The following is a 23,220-nucleotide window of genomic DNA, read 5'->3' as shown; positions in this document are numbered from 1 at the left end:
AGCATGTACAAGCTGTCTGGAAATACCTAAATATTCGCTGCATATCATACTGTAGAGCAAACTAACTCTTACATTTTTGGTTAACAGTAGCAATTCATTTACCTCTTTCTGACTGCAGGTTTTCGGCCAGAATTTCATTAAGCCTCTGATGACCTAAATTAGAAGAAAAAGAAGTTAGATTTTTATTTATTTTTTTTGTTAACATTCCTCACAATAGGACAAGCTGTTTAACATGGAAAAAAATATATGAAAAATATTTACTGGTTCTGTGAGTGAGGGGTCTTTCTCCAGAAACTGTACTATGCAATATGCCAGCTGTGAAGAGGTAAAGATTTAAGAAAACAAAGTTAGAATATTATAATGAAATTGCAGACAAACATTTAAAAAAAAAAAGAGAGATAGAGACTGTAGGCAAGATGCTACATAGCTTTCTCAAAATCAGTCAAATATTTAAACTGAGATGCATAGTCTGCACTGTGCAAATCCATTTAAATTCAAGTTACTAGGGAACAATAAAGAAAGAAAACATTACAAAAGTCTTCACATGACAAATTATCACATACAATTAAAAATCAGAGCAACCTGGAGTTCAAAATATAGTGATACAATGTTTATAAGATTTTGTTAATCTCTGAAATTGCTTCTTTTTACATGTTTTGTATATTGGTAAAATTGTGAAAACTCACAAGATGAGCTGGCACAGCTAAAACCTTGAGTAACATATTTAGCACGTGTGGCTTTGAAAGTATAAGAAAGATTGCACTATCAGAAAATGAGACAGAAATGGAGCAGGTATCACTTATCAGACGAAAAATGTCATCATGACAGCTGAACGTATGACAGGACATAGGAGAGCAAAAACGTGGTATCAAGTCAGTAAAGGAACACATTAAAGATCATGCAGGAGCGAAGGCATTAGTATTCAGAAAGTTGCCAGAGTGAAGAAGAGCCCAAGAGACCACAAGACTAAGGATACTTGAACATCCTCTTGGGACAGAGAAAGGGGATTGCAGAATGGGAAAGGCAGCCTTATGAGAATGAGGAAAGAAAAGAAAGGAAAGCTTAAAGAGACCTTAACTACAAAAGTTTAAAGTATTACAGATGTAGGTTACATTTTTAATTATCTAATCAGAATAAAAGGTATTTGTCTTAAAAAAATGCAGTAAAAGAATATGAAAATCTACTGCATTTTCCCACATTACAAAACTTTTCCCCCACCTTTAATGTACTCAGCAATTAAATTTCCAAAGTAACTAAAAAATTATAGAATTCTAACTGAGCAGAAAATATTTTTGTAACTTCTACCTGTGCATGGAAGAGTGATAAACTCCTGACAGTATGTAAAGGAATCAGCACCTTCACCAGAAACTGTTTATGCTCTGCCTTAAGAGGTAAAGCAAAACCATTGATAATACTAGAAATTAGAAGAGAAGTATTTGTTAGTGTTATCATCACAGAAAACATTCTTGAGGTCTGAACAAGAACTTTCTACATTAAAATCATTTAGGAGTCAGCACCTGTATTGGGCTCAAGTTATTTGTAAACAGATGCTGAAATTTGCCCTCCTTTACATCAGCATTTCAGCACGTATCTATACAGTACATACAATTCAGCTCTAACTTAAGAATCATCATATGAACAACTGCACAAACCTTCTATTGAACAGATAAGAACTCGTCTACTTAATCTGCAAATTCACATGTTCTTTGGTAATTAAGTTACTATAATGAGGTATATGAGATATTCATGCTGCTAGTGTACTTTTAAAAAATATGCAGTGCATAAGAATGAAGTGTAACACACACACAAAATCAATCCAATCCTCCTGCCTGTAACTTGCATCCACGTATGAACTCCTGGCAAAGATAGGAGAGAGATTTGCACGTGGGCTTAAAGATGAGCATGTGCACACATCTCTTTCAAAATCAGGGCTTATAGCAATACTTTTTCTAAGTCTGAATTACTCTGACATGCCCAAGCCTGATATTGGTAATGAATGCTCATTTACCTTCCTAAAATTTCCAACAGCTCAGCTACGCCATTGAAGTGTTCAGTTTCATAAACAAATCTAAAAAAAAAAGAAAAAGTTAAATATAAGTAATATATCAGCATACTACAATATTTATATGAGAAAAATATCTTCTCCCACAGCTTACCGTAGAAAAATATTATTAATCTGTTTTCGGATAAATGCTCTAAGACCCAGAAACTTGCCATAAATTCTGTGCAAGACTGTTTTTAGGTAGTCCCGTTCTCGAGGGTCTTCGCTATCAAACAGCTCCAACAACTGTGTTTAAAGAAAAAAAGAAGTTAAACTGTAGATAGGCTTTACATTTGGCTAGGATGGCACACAGAATTCCGTTAAATTGCAGTAGGTGCATGTAGGGACACAGTATCTGTACTGCCCAAGGTACAGAAATACAGTTATTAAAAAAAAATAATAATTGCAACCCCCTGTACATCACCACAAAACACTACTTATCCACCTTAACTTCCAGCATAAACATTTAGAAATCTTTAAAGAAGACACTTTTATTAACTGGCTCCCAAACGCTGCCTTCTTCCTCCTTCCTCTCTCCTCCAAAAAATAAAAATGCTGTCACATCTAGAAAACAACACACTATTTCTTACCACTTTCATTTCCTCACTGAATTAACAGACCTTCATTTTAATTGCATAAGTTTGCATCGAAGTGACACATTCTAAATGATTTTCATTTATAATAAAAGGTCCTAAGCCTTTCTAGAGATTGCATGGCTTTCAGAGATTGTGGATTCAACAGTGCAGTCTGTGGCAGCACTGGATCTGTTGTCCCAGGATATCTACCAATTAATGCAAATCAAAGAATCAGTCAGGATTGAGCAAAACGTAAACTGCAATATCCAGTTTAAAAAAAAAAAAAGGAAAGAAAAAGGAAAAAAATAGATTTCTTTACTTAGATTAGATTTAGGTAGATAGATTACTTAGATTGATTACTTTACTTTCTCACTATTTTAAAACAGCAAAATAATTTTGTGTTTCTCAGTCAAAAGAGAGGATTAGCCAGTGTGTAATTCTGTACAAAATCTATCCCAAAATACTGCTCTCTAATGCTTCCTCTAAGAACTAAGGTATGAAACAAGCAGCAACAACAGCAGTCTCACTTCTTCAATTTATTTCCCTACCACAAATGTATGAGTTTCACCTTATCTTTTCAGTTCCATCTTTTTTGACACCACAACATCTGCTATTTTTGCTGACATTTCAAATGAATTAGGAAAAACTTATTTTTTAAAAAAAAAAAAAAGATAGAACTGCACAGAATGTAATGCAATTTAAGTAGTAAGAAAGAAAAAGAATGAATATCAGCAAGATAAGGTAACATTCAACCAGTACATATCTTGAAAAATAAACGAAGGCAGCTTGCCAAACAGGCCTTAAAATGTTTATGATGGTGGCAGAAAAACATTACAGGAACAGCAGAGAACAAAATTATTCTCAATTCACAAATAGATAAATTATAATTATCTATTATAAGCAGATATGTAAGTGCTTGTACACTGTGTAATTTCTGTGTAACTGGTGCACAATTTTAAGAAGGTGAAGAGGAAAAATCAGAAGAAGATTAAAGAGATTTTTTTGAGCTTTCTGGGATTTTGCTTTGTAATATTCAGGTTTACAATTGATGTATGTGTTTTTCTTCATCACGTTGGACGTTTTTTCCACTACCCTAACCCTGCAGTAAGAATTTCTGATGGGAATTTCAGGAGGAAACTATGGGGTTTGTCAGCTGCCCTCTAGAGGTTATCAACACATTGTTCAATTAATTCCGCAGTTAAAGAAATAAACAGTTACTTCATCCTTCCCCAAATAGCAAATTTCACCCAAAGATAGCAAACAGCTGGAAACACTTCTGTTTTTAGTATTCTTATTGGATTGTTTTTAGGAGCAAAATAGAAATATTTCCAGTTCTTTTATACAGATCCTCTGTGGAAACATTGCTGAAGTCAGACTCGGTCTCTCATTTAAAAAGAAAAGATGCTTATTTTGATTTGTCCAATTCATTATCAAGTTTCAACAATAAAGTCTTATTTTTATGAACAAGCTGTAAGACTTCTATGATTTACGTAACTACTCTGACACCAAACATATACAGAAAAGGGAAATAAAACCTCCAAAATAGCAACCTTCAGCAACACAGATCCATGTGGAGATATTTCCATAGTGCCTCTTAGCAACCACTGCAGACTATATACAATGAAGCCTCAGAAATGAAGTTACACTGCGAGCGTACAACATTTTATCAAAACATACTGCTGAAAGCCAATTACACATCTATATTTAAAAAAAAAAAACCTACATCTGTCTCATTCTTCCCATATTAGCACAGTTCTTGCTAAGAAACACTTCACTCAAGTCCACTTAACATTAAAAAACAAATTGTGTTAGAGAGAAAACTGATGATAGAAGCTGTCATAGTTGTGTTACCAATGTCACAAAACATAAGCACATCTGGTGTTTCAAAGGTCTCAAGCTGGTTTCCAATGTAAGTGATCAGTAATAACAGACTGTTAACTAATGTCACACAAAAAATACAGAAAGAAATGCACAGACACCCAACTTCCTAAAAATGAAATGAGAAACACCTGTGAACAGGGAAATATATCTCTTTGCACATGTATATAAGGCTCTGCAGAATTTTTGATAGAAAAACATGAATGTTTTAAGTGTGCAAAGCAATATATGACAATGCATCATCTGACAAGAGCTTCCAAATTCTTCAAATTCTTCCAAACTCCAATTTTATCATACGTTTTCAGATAAGTAGGTTTCAAAATATCACACTTCTCCCTTTCAGTAGATAAAGACCAATGGGATCTTAAGAATCATTGTTTTAGACCCATTCTCCACTGCCAAATCTTAATAGGGCTGAATGCCTTGAAAAGTTTTAAGTGATTAGGATACCTCTGAATCTTAAAATTTAAGGATAAAAATTGCTCCCTAAGCTAAATTCTTCAGGTATTCTTTATGTGAATGATGTACAAGAACAGCAAATTACTGTTTTTATTGCCTAAGCATCACAGGAAGAAAAAAAAAAAAAAAACTCCAGAGGTGAGAGTAAGGTCATCAGCAATTCTGTACTTCCCCAGCCATTTCTAGTTGGGCTTTTATTCAAGTCTGACACCCCAGGAAATTCCCTTTTCCAGTTAAGTATGGAAATTTGCAAATTTCCACTATTCCAAGAGCAAGTTATGGACTGTGTTAAACATGAAGCTGATTCTGATTTTGTGGTTCTACAAGAACTCACAATGGGAACACAAAACACAAACAGGCCTATTGTTGGAAGCTGAAGACAAAAAGCAAAGGGAGTAGATACGTAAAGTTTCCTGCCTTATCCCAGAAAATATCACCTTTCAGCCATCTCTGTTCTGGCCTCTGTCCTGCCCTAGAAGAAACTTCCTCAGCAGAAGACTGACTACTACAGTTTGAAGTGAAGGAGGAAGAAGAAATGTGTAAACCATCTGGCTGCCAGCTCACTGACAGACTGTGGCCACCTCATCCATTTAGCCACAACGGCAAGTGAATTTCAAACAGAACTTCCCATTCTTTGCCAGTGTTGTTTACTACTGATACTTCTTCCATCATGCTTTTAATAGAGCTTGAACTTTATGTGGCTTTTTGATTTACTTCCCCCTCAAGCTCTATAGTGTTACTGTTTTTGATACAGCTTTGGGAATAGGCTTGTTAATGAATATCTGCCCTTGTTGCCAGCTCTCCAGCAGAGAAAAATAATTTCCCCCTCCAACAGAAATATTTTATCAATAATATGATACATTTAAATAGTGGTGTCTCTAGATGGCAGCATTTTCAGAACACTTGCCTTGCATTTTTTAACAGTTACTGTTTCAGCTTGCTCTTACCTTGAACAAGTCAAATACAAGTGCTGATCCAAAAGTAATGCCTCCTATTTTATTATGTTGACCCACAGCTTCAGAAGCAGATGTTGGTGGTATGGCAGTAGAGGTCAAACCTTTCCACCAACAACCCGTTATATTTTGTTGCCATGTGACAGATGTCAGCAGTCTGACAGAATGGAGTCTGACAAGAAAGGGCACACAAATGCCCTTTCTTCAAGCAAAGGTGTGTCACTGAATTTGTCCACATGGAAAAATGGCACCCAGTGGCATTCAACAATGCCTACTGAAGGTTTATAGAGATCAAACAGTGGATGTGAGTACAGTGAGGCGGTGGGTGGTGCATTTCAGCAGTGATGACAGCAATGTGAAAGACAAGCCACATTCCAGATAGTCATGCACAGCTGCCACACCACACAATGAAGAACATCTTCATCAGCTCACCAACACAAATTAGCTGATTACCAGCAGGAAACTGTGTGCGGGGCTGAATATCAGTTTCAATGTGTTGAAAGTGGTGATGACAATGTTGGAATATTGCAAAGTATGAAGTGGATCCCACAAGTCCTCACAAGGGAACAGAAAGAATACCATGTGCAAGTTTGTCAGGACCTACTGAAACAGTAAGAGCCTGCAGGTGGCTGTTTTCAGGAACTGCATCATTACCAGTGACGAGATGCATTGTCACCGCTACAAGACTGAGTCAAAACAGCCTAAGAAGTGGCAAGATGTGTATTTCCCATTGAAGAAGTTGTTCAAGATGCAACCTTCAGCAAGTAGAAAGAAGAGGTGAGCGATCTGCCTGGATTTCCTGGAACTCAGACAAACCATGAACTCTCCCTGACCAATACACCTTGATGCTGACTACGCTGAAGGCTCAAACTTCCAGAGTCAGGCTAGAGAAGAAGACAACTTTTCTTTTGCAACACAGTAATGCCAGGCTCCAAACCAGTTTGAAGACTGTGGGGTGCAGTATCAGTTTTCACTGGACTGTCCTACCACCCCCACCATACAGACAAATTTGGCATCTTCTGACTTCCATCTGTTTGCTCTGATGAAAGACTGACTGCATGGGCAACATTTTCCTAGTAATGATGTCATAGCAACTGCAAAACAGTGGGTGACCTCCACTGGTGCAGATTTTTGCACACCATGAGGCTTTCATCCATTGTTGGTGAAAACACATAGCTACTGATGGTGACTGTTGAAAAAGTGTGTTGTAGCTGGGAATTTCTCTCTCAAATGGCATTACTGTGCTCTTTTTTTGTTGTTGTAGTTTCCTTGGAAGCAGATAGAAGGCACTATTTTTGGAGCAACCTACATATTTAATGTATTGAAACTGGAGTCAAATCAAGCACAGTATGTGTCTGTAGAAACAGAGATCAACATACTTCCCATTTCTGTAGTTTGACAACTTTCACTGTAAATGCTTGCTGTAAATGCATTTTCTGTTGCAAATAATGTTATACTTTCAAATCCCAAACAAAATATTTTCTTTCAAAAGCGAAGTGAAACCATACTGGCTTACCTGTAATACGAATTTCTGATCTATGTATTTTTTGGCAATGCTGGGCTGAAATTCTTGGCTTTCCAAAAATCGTATGAAAAACTCATATACAAGCTGCAAAGTGAAAAAAAAATTAGCTTAGTTTATGACTTCATTATTGTTTATTATTTCTAAGTGTTTCACTAGATTCTTTCCATATAAAACAAAATACTTATTTTTCCACCAAGCAGGAGGATGAGAAGATGAAAAATATTTTCCTCCTTTAGCAAATTGCTACCTTAAGTGTTTCAATTAAATGTAAGAGCTTTGTAAGTTAATTTTACTTATTTAACTCCATTCAGAGATATCTAATCACTAAATACAGACACTGCCATCTTGTAATGCTTGTTATCATCTTGTAAAGCTAACAAGGGTAATTGGAAAGCTCATTTAAACTGCCCTCTGTACTGCTTAAGTCATATCAAATAGAAAAATTACAGTTATGAAAGAACTGGTAAAACAGATAGAAATATTAATTTTAAATTAGAAACTACTTGAAACACAGGAAAAAAAAACAGAAAATAGAATTTAATCAGGACTTTCTGACTTGCTGAAAAGATTAGCCTCGAGGATGGAGAAAACCTGCTTGCTTCTATTCAAATCCTTCTCTGCCTGAACTATTCAGTGGGACAGCAATAGATCTTCCATTTAATAAGCCAAAAAGAAGGAGAAGAGGCACTCTAATAGCCTCATGTAATGCCAACTCTGACCTGTCACTGATCACCTGAGCTCCAAGCAAGCACTTCTTTTACTGCACCTTTTCAAGAAGAGCAGGCATTGGAAATTTTTTCCCTTCTGGTATCAGCAAGTATGAATATTGACATTAAAGGAGAAAGGAAGCTACAAATTATACTTTAAAGCAACTTTAAACTTTTCCCTGCAAAAACCACTATGTTGCAACACTGCTGCTGCTGCTTTATGTCAGCATTCTTTGAGTTCCTCCAAAAGGAAACAATCAAAAATCAGAAAGGTAGAGAGAGGCTGAGAAATATGACGTGGAAAAAATGTCAGTTTACATCACTAACATCAATTCAGCAGGAAATCTATCAACTTCTGACAAATACTTTGGTACACTTCTTCCTCACAATGGTAAGTCATCCACTGGCTAAGAAATACTATCCCTTTCTTTTTAAAGTAATGACTTTTAAAAACACGGTGCTAGTGCCAATGAAAGTAAGATAGCAGACATGTGCCTCTGCTGCACATAGGTTTGTTGAAGATTTTAGGATTCTTATTTTGTGAAATTTATTATAAATAAGGAATGAAGCCTACATATCAAGAGAGTCCAAATCTAAGAGAACAAGAGAGTGAAACTGCTCACAGGCAAAGATGTGCATCCAACTGTTAAATAAAATACTCATCTCAATCTGAGATCAACTGTGCTCCTTTGCTCACAGATCCTAAACTCCACAAACTGTTCCTCTGCCAAACTTCTAAATTTATCTGTGGCGTAAGTCATAGTCCTGACTAACAAAGACAGGATCTGCAATTCCTTCCAAATAGATTCCTTCTATTAAGGAATTTACTGCAATAGCATCAGTTATGCTGTCTTGCTCCAAGTCCATGTTATGCTTTTTGTTCAAAATACCTTCCACTGACACTTGAGATACAGAGGAAGCAATGACAGACAGCAGTGAGCACTCACACCACTGCAAACACCTGAAAGTAAACTTCAGCTCAGGGAGAGAAAGGGAGATATAGACAGAGGTACAGATTCCCATTTGTTTTTCTGATCAGCAGCCTACTCCTGTGTGCTTTTGTATGAATGTTAACTATACTCAGTAAAGCAAAACTGCTGGAAGTATTGTTATTACTTGTGCATCAGACAAACGTGAGGAAGAAAAATTGATCAACAAAGGGAAACAGGACTACAGGAGACACCATCAATCCAGTTTTGAAACACTTCCCAAATTCATGAAGTACTCTACTGTTTTTGTAGATACTGTGATGTAGCCAACAACAACGACATTAGTGAAGCAGAAATAGAATTTTCTCATAATCTTGTAGTATCTCATACACTAGTTTTCATCCACAGGATAAAAAAAAGTTACTGAAAATTAGATCTATTAAGCAATGATAAGCATCTATTTTTAAATAATGCTCAAAAACCTGTAGATGTGGCCATGATGCCTCCAAGGTGGGTTCATCTTCTTCTGGATCAAATTCATTGCTGTCACTAGGTGGGAGAGTTCTGAAGATATTGCAAGATACCTGAAAAGTGAAAGAAAGAATGAGATCTGTTTTTCAAACAGGTACTAGATTACAGGCCTCTGTACTTCTCTGCCTACTATAGACATCCTCATCATAGAAGCAGTATTTCTATTGCTCACTGTCTGACAAAGCTTGTCAGCAACAGCATAGGTCAAAGGAACTTATCACTTTACAAATCTACCACCAACTTTGGCACTTTACCTTCTTTAGATGTTTTGTTTCTTTCTAGGGACATCCCAGCATTACCCAGTGAGCCATCACTGCTGACTTTCCCATGCTCCACATAAGCCCACCACTTTACTGCTTGTTCTGCTGGCCATCAAGGTCTACTAGGTCACAGGCATGGCCATCAGTATGCATTGACAAGGGTTTTCATATACTTTACTTTCCTTTGCCCCAGGAAATACATTAACATCTGCTAAAGTTCTTATCTGTCAACAGTTGCTTAAGTTATCGGTGTTCTTCACACAGTATATGCACAGACATTTTGTATCAAGTGCACAACTTGGTACGAAATGCAGGCAAGAAATACAGCTTGCTTGTCACTTTGCCCATATTTTATTTCATGGCTGCTTTGCTCTGCTTAATCTTATTTAGAGGTACTTTGCTCAGAGTGCTTGGCCTTGTGAGGCTCATGCTATCAGCAAAGACCGAAGTAGAGTATTTTCCTGGGTTAATTACAGTGCTGAATGGAGTGTACTGATTATTATGCAGCACATCTTATAAACTGTAAACATGCTGCAGGGCCTCTTTTGCACTTTGAAGGTGGTGTAGTGCCTTCCTTGCACTCTGCTACTGTGTTTGACCCGTCCCTAAGCTGGCTAATCAAACAGTTGGGAAAGGCAGCATATTATCTCCTAATCCTGTCTATACATGACCCTTGCATAGTAGTCCAGACAAATTAATCTATTTAAGCAACGAAACTAGTACACTCTTCAACATCCCAATGCCTTTTAGAGCTGTCAATATTTTATGGTTAGTCTATAAGGCAAGTCTTCAGTACACTGGCAACTTAACATGAGAAGACACATTAAAGCCAGGAGTTTAAATACAATCCAGATAGCAATGAAAACAGACTGAGTCAGAGTGAAATTTTAGAAGCTGCAAGGTAAACCAAAGAGATATGGGTGCTGCATAAATAAGATGGAACAACAGAAAACCGTAGGAAAGCACATACAGTACATACCAGCAAGGAATATTCAGTGAATACAAGTGGAAAACAAAAGTACTGGCTAACTGAAGAGCAAATATGGCAAAGCAGCGAGCACAGAAAAAAAGTGGTCATATGGGTTTTGCAGTTGGACTTTTTCCATTTGCCACAAGAGGGAGCATTTCGCTGCAGATACAGCCAAACGCTTTGACAGAATCTTTCTCTTTCAGCGGATGTCAATCTCGTATTGTCAACTCGCAGGGCTCTCAATCCTAATAATACTGCACCTATCAGCCTGCCCTAAGATGCACTGAACTCTGTCCTATATGCACACCTGCCAAATGATACCTCATGTTCAGCAGATGTTCTCCCCACTTCTTTTCCTGAGTCCTCCACTTCTCTCCAAAGCCCCCACATAAAAAGACTTCTCTAAGTCAAGCATGTACTTCAGGAATATACAAGTGTTACAGCTTGTTCTTCCCCAGGGATTCCTGACCCCATCCTTCTACCATCCCTGAGAAGGAAGAGCAGGCAGAAGAGGAAAGTGATCAGAACTAACAGGGCAGAGGTCTTTATGTAACAATTATTTATGAAGATGGATAGGGATAGGACAGTGGGGAATGGTCTTAAACTGAGACAGGGGAGGTTTAGGTTGGATATTAGGAGCAGTTTTTTCACTCAGAGGGTGGTGAGGCACTGGAACAGGTTGCCCAAGGAGGCTGTGGATGCCCCATCCCTGGAGGCATTCAAGGCCAGGCTGGATGTGGCTCTGGGCAGCCTGGGCTGCTGGTTGGCGACCCTGCACATAGCAGGGGGTTGGGACAGGATGAGCATTGTGCTCCTTTGCAACCCAGGCCATTCTATGATTCTATGATTTATCAGAGCACAAGGCAGTAGAAGGACATCCAAAGGATTCCCAAGTAAAAAGGGAAAAATTGGTGCCTTCCATCTGAACACCTGGGATTCTGCAGTACTTACCAAAGCATTTTTGGTTAATGCCTCACATTTGAAAATCCCCAATTTCTCAGCATTTGGCCCCAAACAGGGAACTACCAAAATCAAAAGCAGTCTGCAGCTTTTATTCTGCCTTAAACTTCATTTGAAAGAAGAAAACAAATTTTTTCTGCAAATTTCAATGAATGAAATTTGTACCAAAAAAATCTGAGGTAATGTAAGCATTTATCAGATGCTAAGTTTTAACATGAGAACAAATGCCAAAGTATGGCACTAGCAAAACCAGCAAGGAAAAATAGATACTACCAGAATGACAAGCTAATTGAACTCAAATTGCTGTAAGATTTCAATTAAGTTGATCCAAGTTTCACACAGTTGCCCTGGCAGCACCATGGAAGAATGAAAGTTTCAGCAATAATGAGTTAAGTGCCAGCACCGACATTTGAATCTTAAGCTTCTAACAAAACCAAAGAGACTTCTGGAGTGTGTATTTAAAAACTAAAAGTCAGTCTCATGGCAAGTCAAAAGCAGGTTTTTTTTGCATAAGAACGTACAGCAGGAAATGCAGTGCAAGGTAGAAGAGAGTTCTCATATAGTTTACTTTCTGTAATTTCTTTCTTTTTCTTTTTTTTTTTGCACTGGGAGTAAAGAGAAGTTATATGGAGCCCAAATGCAGACATTCTCCTGAGGAGAACAGACAGAACAGGTTATCTTCAAATGATTCCCAGGGTAATCGTAATTTTAAAAGAAAACGCGTGCCGTTACAGTTATATTAATCACTACACAGCACGAGAGCTCATTTACATGCAGTGTCAATTTACAGCATGCTTATCTAGATCAGTAGCCTCTGGGTGGCTAATGTTCACAAACCTCTAAGGGAGAACCGAAGGCAACAAGTTCTTCCATGCATGAACTGCCCAGCTGTGCGGGAGACTGACAGCCATCACACAACGATGGGGACATGATGCACCAGATCTGGGAAGAAGAATTTTTCTCACAAAGGCATAAGGTAGCTATTCAGCGTTTGTCCCCGGGCCCAAGCAGAGTGCCAAAATTCCTCCGGCTCGATCGATGAATCACTTCCCTTCTGACCTCTGCTGGCTCATCCAGCCATAGGACATCCCTGCCAGCCTCTGCACAGCCCTTGATGGCTCCTCTCCCACAGCCAACGCAAATGACTGTTGATCAATACTGACTGCCATCTTCCACCAATTAGGAATGCCTCCAAGCCCTGATGATATTTTTGTACAGCGAACCTGAACTCTAATATTCTGGAAAGCTCTATTGTGACAAATCTTCTGTATTACGTGTTCCAAGTTGCCTGCATGCTGTGCTTCAAGAGCATCCCTTCCAAGATACTCACCAACCAAACACAGAAGTCTAACAGTCCTTCCCCAGGATGTACAATCTGAATAACCAAGTGCCAGAAATCAATTCAACAAACCAGTGAGATCCACCCATCAGCAACTAATCTAAAATTCCCCAGATCGTGCTGGAAATGCCACAATGAAAGATCTTTTTTCAACTGCAGATGCCCAGAAACCTGTAAGCTCAGTGTTGGTGCATAACCCTGACAAAATCTTCTCCAGGTAATTATGGTTAAGTGCAAGTTAATTAAAAACAAATGGAAAGATAGACAAGGCTGTTCTGGTACCACCATAAGGAACGAACTGTAAGTTCTGAACAGATCTGAGGGTGGTAAGCAGCAATCCAGAACAAAGAAACTATGAACACACAATTAATTTGAAGTAACAGGCTTCAAGAAGTTCTGATTCTATCCCTATGTTTATGTTTGAAATAACTTTAAGAAAATCGAGTACTAAGCTGCTTAAGCCTGAAGTCAGGAGAAAATGTTTGAGAAGTCCTCTCTCCATCCCTCACTAGAGCACCATAAAGGACACTGATGTTACAGAAACACATCATGAATTCTATTTCAGCTCAGTGCTCATTTGCCATGCTGTTTGAAACAAAGATTTGATCGGTAATATTTTTTCTGAATGGAGCCCTAAATGAAAACAAATGTACATGCAAGGAAGTATAATATATTAGTTCTATAAAAACAGGACCAATGAATTAATTTATCTGTGCTTCTATTGCAGTAAGTAGAACTGTCCACATAAACCCCATGTATACAAGAAATTGAAACTGGCTATCTGCACACACCATGATTAAACCAGTTGTGCATACGAAAAAATGTGTGGTAACAACAAAATGTAGTCAGGCAATATAGGAAGCTACTTGAACTAGGAGTCAACAATGGCTCATAATACAGGCACTGACACTTATCCTTCTGAAATATATCTGCATATGTGGGGTTTTTTGTATTGTTCATGGATTTACAGCCATTCAACTGTAATTTTTCTATATATACCACTTAACTGTTCCCAGAAGTGTGAAGTGCACCTTACAGAAAGAAAAACCTAGCTTTATTTTAAAACATTAACAACTCTACCATTCTTACAACTTGGACTTAACCACTGAACTGACCAGGGCAGGGCTGCTCCTGGCTACAAGGCTGAAATAGCCTAGTTCCATATATATATGGTAGTTCCATATATATATACATATATATATATATGGCAGCTCTCAATGTCTTTGCTGCTAAATGGAAAGACAAATCTTCTGAACCCAGGCAGATGTTCATTTGTTTTGAATCCTGTGATTGTTTTTTCTACCTCCCTTTAAGCTCCCACTTTATTTTCTTAACGTCTTCAAATACATACAGCAAATGTGCTGGATGTGCATAAAAAGTCTGACCATTTCCCTGTTATTTCCCTTTTTTGAATACTGCACTGTATCAGAAACTTATATTAAAGTAGTCAAGATACTCATCTACAATGGTCAAGTCCCTTCTGCACCACCACTTGCCAGAATACAGTCATTCCTAGTTGAATATATATATATCTTCTTTTTGCCCAGCAGCATTACTTTTGACTGGGTTACATAAAAATGAACTACATCAGATTGTGAACACAGTCAGCTATCCGGCCACACAGCAAGAGTGTGGGGAACAGCCCTACTCACCTTTTCTTCTAAAAATTCAATCAATAACCTGCAGGAATTTAGCTTTAAGTCAAGGCTCCTAAACTTGTTAGTATCATTCACTTCAGTGGTGGCAGCTCCCACCCACACAGAAGTGCAAGGTGTAAAATTGAGATTCCTTAACCTATGCCTATGTTACCCAGCAGGGAAGTACAATTGGAGTAGGCTGGTAGAACAAAATCTCTGGTGCACAGCTGCTGAATACACACACTATGTATGTTTGGAAGGAGCTTAATTTTAGCCATCTTTTGTACTGATGCCCACTAGCAGGTTGAGATCATGAGGCACACCTCTGGAATACACATTTGATCCCAAATGAATCAAATTCACAAACTCTCAAGCTTCTTTATGACAAGCATCAAAGTCCAGTGAGAATAAATGGGAGATGCACTTCATAAGCACACTCAGAATCCCAGCTGCAAGTACTAACACAGTCATGGCCCTGGGGAACGCTCACAGGCACACCTTTTCCCTGCTGGAAGTCAGAGCTCTGAAATGTCACACTAGATGCAAACCACATGAGATACCCTGCTACCAACAACCTCATTCATCACTATCTCCTTGTAAAAACATTTTGATATGATCCAGTAAAACAAGTTTTTGTTTAATGCATGGCCACGTTATTCCATACCATCACAACACGATAGCAATAATTCAATTGCCTTTGACAAATTAAAGCACAAAGAGCCCCCTCATCTCTACAGCAGGCATCAGATGAAGCAAAAGCCTAGCAATACATGAACTCCAGACAGTATTACAAAACTCTTACTGTCTCAGACTCCTATCTGAAGAGCAAAACAAGATATTCAGAATCCAGGAAAACAATCTCCCAGAAGATTCATGCTGAGTCGATCTGCAGACACAGTGCTAGGAAGATGACAGAGCTGAAAAGTGGGAGTGAGAGTGTATGCTCCTCTTAAACAAAACAAAACAAACAAACAAAAAAAAGCTGCAGTTGACACAAGCGCTTCTCAAAACAGTTTATTTTTTTGCTTTAGACTTAGACACTGTACTATTATGCAGACAGCATCTGACGAATGAGAAGCCTATGTAACCAACAGGAGGAATAATGGATAAAGTTAAATGTAATTACATACTGTCAAGAAAAATTATCAGGGACAGCTGTGCAAGAAGAGCTGCCTCCAACTGATTTTTTTTTTTGAAGAGTACAGAACACTGGAGTCTCTTCCTTCACTAAGTACTGCGGGTTTTGTACAAACAAGGTGTATAAAGAATATGAACATTAAGTAGCATCTAACAGAGGAATTTGGAAACAATGCATAAAAGAAACCAGTTAGATTCATTTCTTGCTCCTACCTAATTGATAAATCTCACACTGGAGAGCAGAGAACTTAAAATATGAAATGATTTTTTTTTCTATTTCTGTTCACTTCAATAGCATGCTTGTTCCACCACAGCTGCATCCATGTGCCAGATCTCACTCCAAGTTCATTTTGGGGGAGTTGAAGAACACTGTATCTTTCTTTCAGTATTTGAGATGCATTCAAACCAACGTCTCCTGATTCAAGCTGAACTCGAGATCAACTCCTACTATTTTACACAGTTCCTGAAGTTATATAAAAATCATTTTTGAAAAGAGGCATTATCTGTCAATTTCTAGAAGAGTAATTGTGTTTATTGCTCTTAAAATGACATTCAGTACTGCTATTTTAAATCTAGTATCTAAACCAACAGGAACAAAATGAGGTTTTGCAGGATCAAAAAGGTAAGACTGAATACAGAGAGTTTTACACACACACACACACACACACACACACAAAAAGCAGAGAATAGGATACTAGAGTCATCTCTGCACATAAAAGGAAGAAAACCAAAATAATACTCCATTAGGAATTCCACAAGGTACATCTCAAAAAAGTTTCATTATCCACCTCTTCTGGGCTGGCAAGCATCCATGGATGTTGTATAAACATCACAGTAAACGTCTGGGATTGAGTTTACAATTGTTGGAGAAGCAAGAAGGAGAGTTTAAGTGTTGCTCATCAACAAGGAGATTTATCCAGGTTTCTCAGTTAAAGAGCTTGTCAAATTCCCCATTCATTTGATTTTTCAAGTGAAACAAATGAGTATCTTCAATCTAAGTCTTAATTCCCAGAAAACACAAAAAAAAACTGTACTACATAACAGCCTACAGGACACCACGTAGACAATAAACATTTATTTCATTCAGCTACCATTGCTTATTCTGCCAGCAAAATCAGCTGCATTAGTTTAAGTCTCCTATTTTGCTCAGATAGGCTCAAATTTTCGATTAAGTGTCCAATTATTGGCTCATAAAGTCATATTACTGGCATTTCCTTCTTAGCAGTGTGAGTTTCAGCTGGCAAGAACCTTTCTTACAGAGACTGGCCTAATTCTGAAGAATGTCATGTGCCCTTCTGCATAAAGCATCAAAACAAGGGAAGGCACTGAGCAGCATCCATGGGAATAAATCTGTCCTGCTTATATCATTAACACAAATCCCAACCACTCTTTCCATTAAGTGATATTGATGACAGTGACAAGGCTACTGTAAGCTTGCTTTGGTGGCCATTAGTAAATTCTGTTTTTTTCAAAATAACAAATTCAGCACTTCTGTATAAGTGAAGCCACAGTGAGTGGTTTAAAGAAACAAACAAACACAAAGACTGTCAAATAGCTAAGTGTTTTCTCTTGTGATATTGTATATAACTCGATGTGAAATCATGGGATACTACGATAAGGCCTTCATGTTTTAATGAATTTAGGATGACTAGCTTTAAAAATACCAAAGTACTCTTAATGCTGGCTACCCCAAATGATCATTTTAGAAATCAAAGTAATAAAAAATCTTGGAGTTTTTGATTTATTTGATAGGCAATTTCTTTTATCCTCGCACCTGTAAAGTTGAACTTCTTTTGGGACACAGAACAGAGAACACTAATCCACATGTAGTTATTAAAACTTTAAGAAAAGGCTGCCACGTTGACATCAATTCTTCTGGCACTTAAGTTAATTAAAGAAAGCAGCTTAGTCATTAATGCTTCTTCATAAATATTAGTAACAGTTTAAATATCAGCTTCAGACTTCCACATCTTTTTTTCTTCTCTTAAGTGACAGCACAACTTGCAAACAAGCTTCTTGCTTTTTCCCCTATGTCTAGAATACTTCCCAACTCCAAATTTCAGTAGTCCAAGGAACCAAGCATGAAATATTACTCCCTGCATTCATATGTCACTATGTAGGAACCAAGTGTAAAGCACAACAGAGACTAAACCTTCCAGAGGGAAAAAAGAACATTTGTGCTCCATTTTGATGTGTTTTACGCTGTCGGCCTTTCGGTCAAAACACTCCCGATGACAACTGTGGCAGGCAGTCAATTTGGAAAGGACACAAAACTGCTCTTCTCTTCACCATTGTGACAGGTCAGAGCTTGTCAAGTTGACAGGTCATTTGCAAACACAGTTGGAGACAACAATGAAAATTCCCAGGTACAGATAATAGCAGCAGTTGCACAGCGAGCTCACGAAGTCAACTGTGTACAGTTCAGTCTGCCTCAGTACCACAGATAAAAACATTTTATGCTTGAAACAATGCATTTATTGCAAAGAGCAAGTTACGCCAAACATCACACCACAGCTCAAAGTCACTTGCTGCCCCTGATACGGACTAATGCCCTCTGCTCACCAAGGCCTGAGGGAACGGCATGGGGCTGTCAGGTCAGCTGGGGGTCAGGGAAAGGCTGTGTCGCAGAGGGCAGTGGGCACAGAACAGCCTGCCCAGGGCAGCAGGCACAGCCCTGAGGGCCAGAGCTCAGGCAGCACTGAGACACTGCTCTCAGACATCAGGTTGGGGTTGGGTGGCTCCATGTGGATTTAGGAGCTGGACTCGATTCTTGTGGGTCCCTTCCAGCTCAGCATATTCTATGATTCTAATTTTCTCCAGAAATTATTTAGGAAAAAAAAAAAAAAAAAAAAAAAAAAGCACCTTTTTTATTTGTAAGGATCTTGAGCCACTGACTAGCCAGTTAAGACTAGAGAATATTCTCAGTCTTACCCCTTCCTTAAACTTCCTGGTGCTGAGGTTAAAACGTAGCTCGAGTTCAGCATTAGCCCCCAAATACAAGGCAGGAGAAAGAAAGATGAGAAAGGGTACAATGAAATGAAAAGAATACAAGAGAACAGAAAACGGCTTTCCATCAAAAATGAGATGGGATGAAATTCCTGGAGCTCCATTAGTAAACATCTGTGAAGTCTACTGGAAAAAGTTTACACTTTATCTTCACTTGCAGTGACTGCTCTGTATCACACTTACAGACTATACTTAAGTCAATTATTTAAAGCTGTGCTTTTCAAACTATTTAGGCAATGCATCATTTCCTTAAGATAAAAACAGTTTAGTGAATCAACATAAATGACTGCAGGGATTGTAGAAAATGCAAGCAAAAGGGTTCTGTGTCTCATTACAACTCATGTACAGATTGCTTCATAGGTTATGATTTATTATTCAAAACTGAACTTTATAAGCAGTTACAGATCAAATACATCTAACTTCTTGCTATGGTGAAAAACTGTACACGAAACCAATGAGAAAATACAACCCCAGTAACAGAAACACTAAAACAAATCCTAAATTGTCACAAAGTGAGACTAGGGGTGTCTTCTGCAAACAGAAAAGGTAGCTTCAGTAATATTGGGTATCTGTGCATCAGTGTCCTGTCTAGATCAAATGACAACATCAGTTCACTTCAAGGGATACAAGAAAGAAAAAAGTAATGTTTGCAAACCATTTAGATGCTGCAAATTTAGTACAAACAGAAGAACTTAGCAAAGAACTAGTAATTCTGTATTCAGACTTGAATTTGCATTAGACCACATGCTGAACACATAACACAGCAGTGACAAGCGGCTCATTGAGAAGACTTCTCCAGTAGAGGAGAACAAAAGGGAGGGCAAGGGAAAAGGAGGAGAATCTGATCATGTTATAACAGACATCTAAAAATGCAGTCAAACTAAGGAGCCATATAAACATTTTTCCTTACATCTTCATTCTGTTTTTGCTTTTTAAATTCACTATTAAATGCATGATGAGCCTATCACAATTTTCAGCTACTTTTAAGTATTCCAGACAAGCAATACAGCATATAACTGTGTTCCAGGAAAGCAGTAAGGAGCACATATAACACTTTATAAAATCTACTCATGTTTCAGCATCATCAAGTTCACAACTTGACTAACTGTCTTTTCATTTAGATAGCAGGCTATAAGAGTTCCATATGGTAGAACAGAATAAATGTTTCAATGCATTGATTGATTTTGCCAATTACAAAGGATGTTCTTCACCATATAGCATCTGATATTGCTACCATTTTTTGATTGAAAATACTATTACTGGACAATTTATATGTACATATAAGGTATGGCTTTACTGTTGAGTAATCTTGCTTACAAACAGCAACCACTATGACTCCACATAATATAACCATAAAATTTTCACACTGTTTCTACACGGCACCTTTACCATTTATTGTCTAAAAGTAGGCTGAAGCGTGCATGAGTAATTATCTCAGAGCTTCAATACAAATTCAAATGCTTGGATAAAGTTCAAAGAAAGAAAAAAAAACTTCTAAAATTAATCCATGATTTATAATGGGGAAGGAAAGGGTATGGGGGAAAAGAGATGGACTCTGATAATACGTCTGCTGGGTCTTTCCATCAGGAAACTTTCATACATTTCTGACAGTATAATAAGCATCATCTTGACTTTAATTAAGCACATATAAAAATTAATAATTTTGTCTTTGGAGAATTATCCCCAAGTGATGTCAAGTAGAAAATAAAAACCAAAGGCCTCATTTAATCCACCTACTCCAGGGTTCAATTTCGCCCACAATGTGTAACTGGAATTGCAAGCGGATTTAAAGAGACCACAAGAAAGAAGAAACTCACCATTCTAACTACTTCAGGGTAAGTCTGCTCTGTCAAACAGCCTCTGCTTATTGTAATGTAGTCGACCAGTTCATTAAGAGTGGAGCGCTTGTATTCTTTCATTTTAAGGTCTGAAAGCGTGTCCATGAAGTCAAAAATGACACAGCACTGTTGAAGTTTCTTTAGGAATAGTTCAGGCTGCTCTGAAGATGGAACGTCTATGAAACAAGAAAGGAAATCTTCGTGAGTCTGGCATCTCTTTATACGAAACAGGATTTATTTTTGAACATCAATTCCAAAGAAAAGCAGCATTCAAATACTTTTCATAAAACAGAGCCCAGATTAACAAATGGACCCCTTATAGGAACTGTTACTACTTTGTGTTTGAGGTCCTGAACAAATTGTTGTAGTAGTAAGTTATTTGCTGTTATGAAAATACAGTTCACAAAAGAAGCACAGGCATAAGTGGAAAACACAAATGCAAAAGCACTCAAGACTTAATTTTATAGTATACCACTACTTTTACTGCATTTGACATATGTTAACTTACACATCAAAAAAGGATGAAAGAACTGTTAGATTGATCAAGCTTGATTAATTTCTACTTCCAAAAATACTGTCACTTATAACTCTATACGAATAGATAAGAATATACAGTAAGACTGAATTTATGCAAACAAAATTTCATAATTATTACTTCCACATCAACTCTTTCCATAGCAAAATCAACTGCAATTTCATTGAAACAGTGAGGATACCTTGCTGGATTACAAACATATAATATGCATTAATACACAAAATAGTAACAAACACTTGCCCAGTACAGAAAGTAGAATGTACTAATTATTTTTCCTTTGTCAACTTCTTAGTGGCTTGTTAGTTTACCAAGTGCATCAAAAGAATGCACAGACAGCCTAGTTTACCCAGTGTTCATGTACATGAAGCTAAGAACAGTAGAAAAGCTGCATGAATGAAATACCTATTTTTATTCTGAAAGATGCCTTCAAACAAGAGAATGCTTCACTTTCTTTCATCTCCCTTTTTTTTTTTTTTTTTGTTTTGTTTTGTTTTGTTTTTCAGGCACAAATGATCCGTTAGGAAATGGCCTTCTAAGCAATAATCCAATACGCAAATGGAAAACTTTGCTAATTTCAACTAGAAAAACTTAAATAGTAGAGAATTGATGTTTATTTCTTAAAACTTGGACATACCAGTATAAAAGCTAACCTAAGATGGAAATTCTTATCCTTAATACATGACTGAGTATGTCTTGCCAAGGAATACTTGGTAAACACTGGATGCTGTTAACAGTTGTACTGCAGTTTTAAGGAGAGTAGCTTTAACAAATTTGTTCAAATTTAAACCACATGCATAACAGTACTAGAATCAGCTCAAAAGATCTACTGAGTATTACAAGGCACTTCACACCAACTCCTTGCGCTGCTTAATCACTGAAAAGCATAAAGAATAAATTTGGATGGTGATACAAACAAATACGCTACACGCTTTATGACCTGACACCAAATAGCACAAGACATTTACTCAACCTTCTTCGATGGTCAGCAACGTCATTATGGCAGGATTCAACAACTATCAAACCGTACCCCACAGATCAACTGAGATCTTGGCAAAGTTTAATTGACAAAAGCACGCTGTATGTACCAATCTCCTACTGCTACCAATCTCTGCAACAGCTGCATCCAAGGCAAATTAAGTGGGAAAAAATGGTATAGTTTTAACACCGCACTTCATATCATCCTTTAATTGTTCATCCCACAGTCCTACAGGTTTTACTCACCTATGGAACAGAAGATGGAAGAAACGTGGCCCTGCAGAACTTGACAGGGAGAGCAATGCAGGAAAAGAAAACCAAATGCTTCTTGAAGTCTAAAGGTAACAAAACCAGGCCATTCTGAAGTCATTGCACTGGCCGGGTGTCACACACATTCAAATGCCTCACAGTAGAATGTACTGAAATCTATGTCAGAGAAAGCCATCAGCCCTTGGTCATTACAAAGGAGACCACTTCTGTTAGTGTTCTTCCTAAGGCAGGAGCCAGTCTGAAGTCTATGAGGAGATGAAGGGCCTGAGGAATCTAAGGCTTTTTGATCAAACACGTTACTGCTTTCTTGATTGCTCTCAAACGATACAAAAGAGGAAAATGGACTTCAGAATTCACTGTTACTAACAATCAATCAACAATTAACTGATAAGCAATTTCTTCCTGGAGACAGACTGTAAACACAAGCTATTAAAAAAAAAAAAAAAAGAGAAAAATAATGCTCTTGAGAAGTAACCAATTGCACTTACGTTCTATTCTAACTTGCACTCTTCTTTACACAAATCCAGTACATAACTTTACAACATGTAAATGGTATCAATAAAATCTATGATGTTACATAAACATAATGGGTTTTTGTTTGCATTGTCCTACATGGCTTGCCTGCATTTACTTTGGCTGACAAGTATATCCCAGTCAATGGCAAACACAGGCTGAAAACAAACCAGAATCCATTA

The 23,220-nt window shown here is 37.6% G+C and overlaps 1 protein-coding gene across 5 annotated transcripts in view; it reads right to left on the bottom strand.

The window, feature by feature from the left end:
* PPP2R5E (protein phosphatase 2 regulatory subunit B'epsilon) overlaps positions 1–23,220 on the bottom strand; it is a 74,882-nt gene that overhangs the window by 12,706 nt on the left and 38,956 nt on the right. For all 5 annotated transcript variants that reach the window (XM_085225791.1, XM_085225789.1, XM_085225790.1 and 2 more), the window contains 8 exons: positions 20,725–20,921; positions 9,550–9,651; positions 7,423–7,515; positions 2,157–2,287; positions 2,009–2,068; positions 1,306–1,414; positions 262–315; positions 103–153 (listed from right to left, as the gene is read on the bottom strand). In XM_085225791.1, coding sequence (XP_085081917.1) covers positions 103–153; positions 262–315; positions 1,306–1,414; positions 2,009–2,068; positions 2,157–2,287; positions 7,423–7,515; positions 9,550–9,651; positions 20,725–20,921 — 797 coding nt within the window. The remainder of the gene's footprint in view (positions 1–102; positions 154–261; positions 316–1,305; positions 1,415–2,008; positions 2,069–2,156; positions 2,288–7,422; positions 7,516–9,549; positions 9,652–20,724; positions 20,922–23,220) is intronic.

This window comes from Meleagris gallopavo, chromosome 5, assembly GCF_905368555.1.
Source record: "Meleagris gallopavo chromosome 5, MGAL_WU_HG_1.1, whole genome shotgun sequence".
Taxonomy (NCBI): domain Eukaryota; kingdom Metazoa; phylum Chordata; class Aves; order Galliformes; family Phasianidae; genus Meleagris; species Meleagris gallopavo.
The sequence above is the reverse complement of the archived record's forward strand: the minus strand, read 5'-3'. Positions and strand labels throughout refer to the sequence as shown.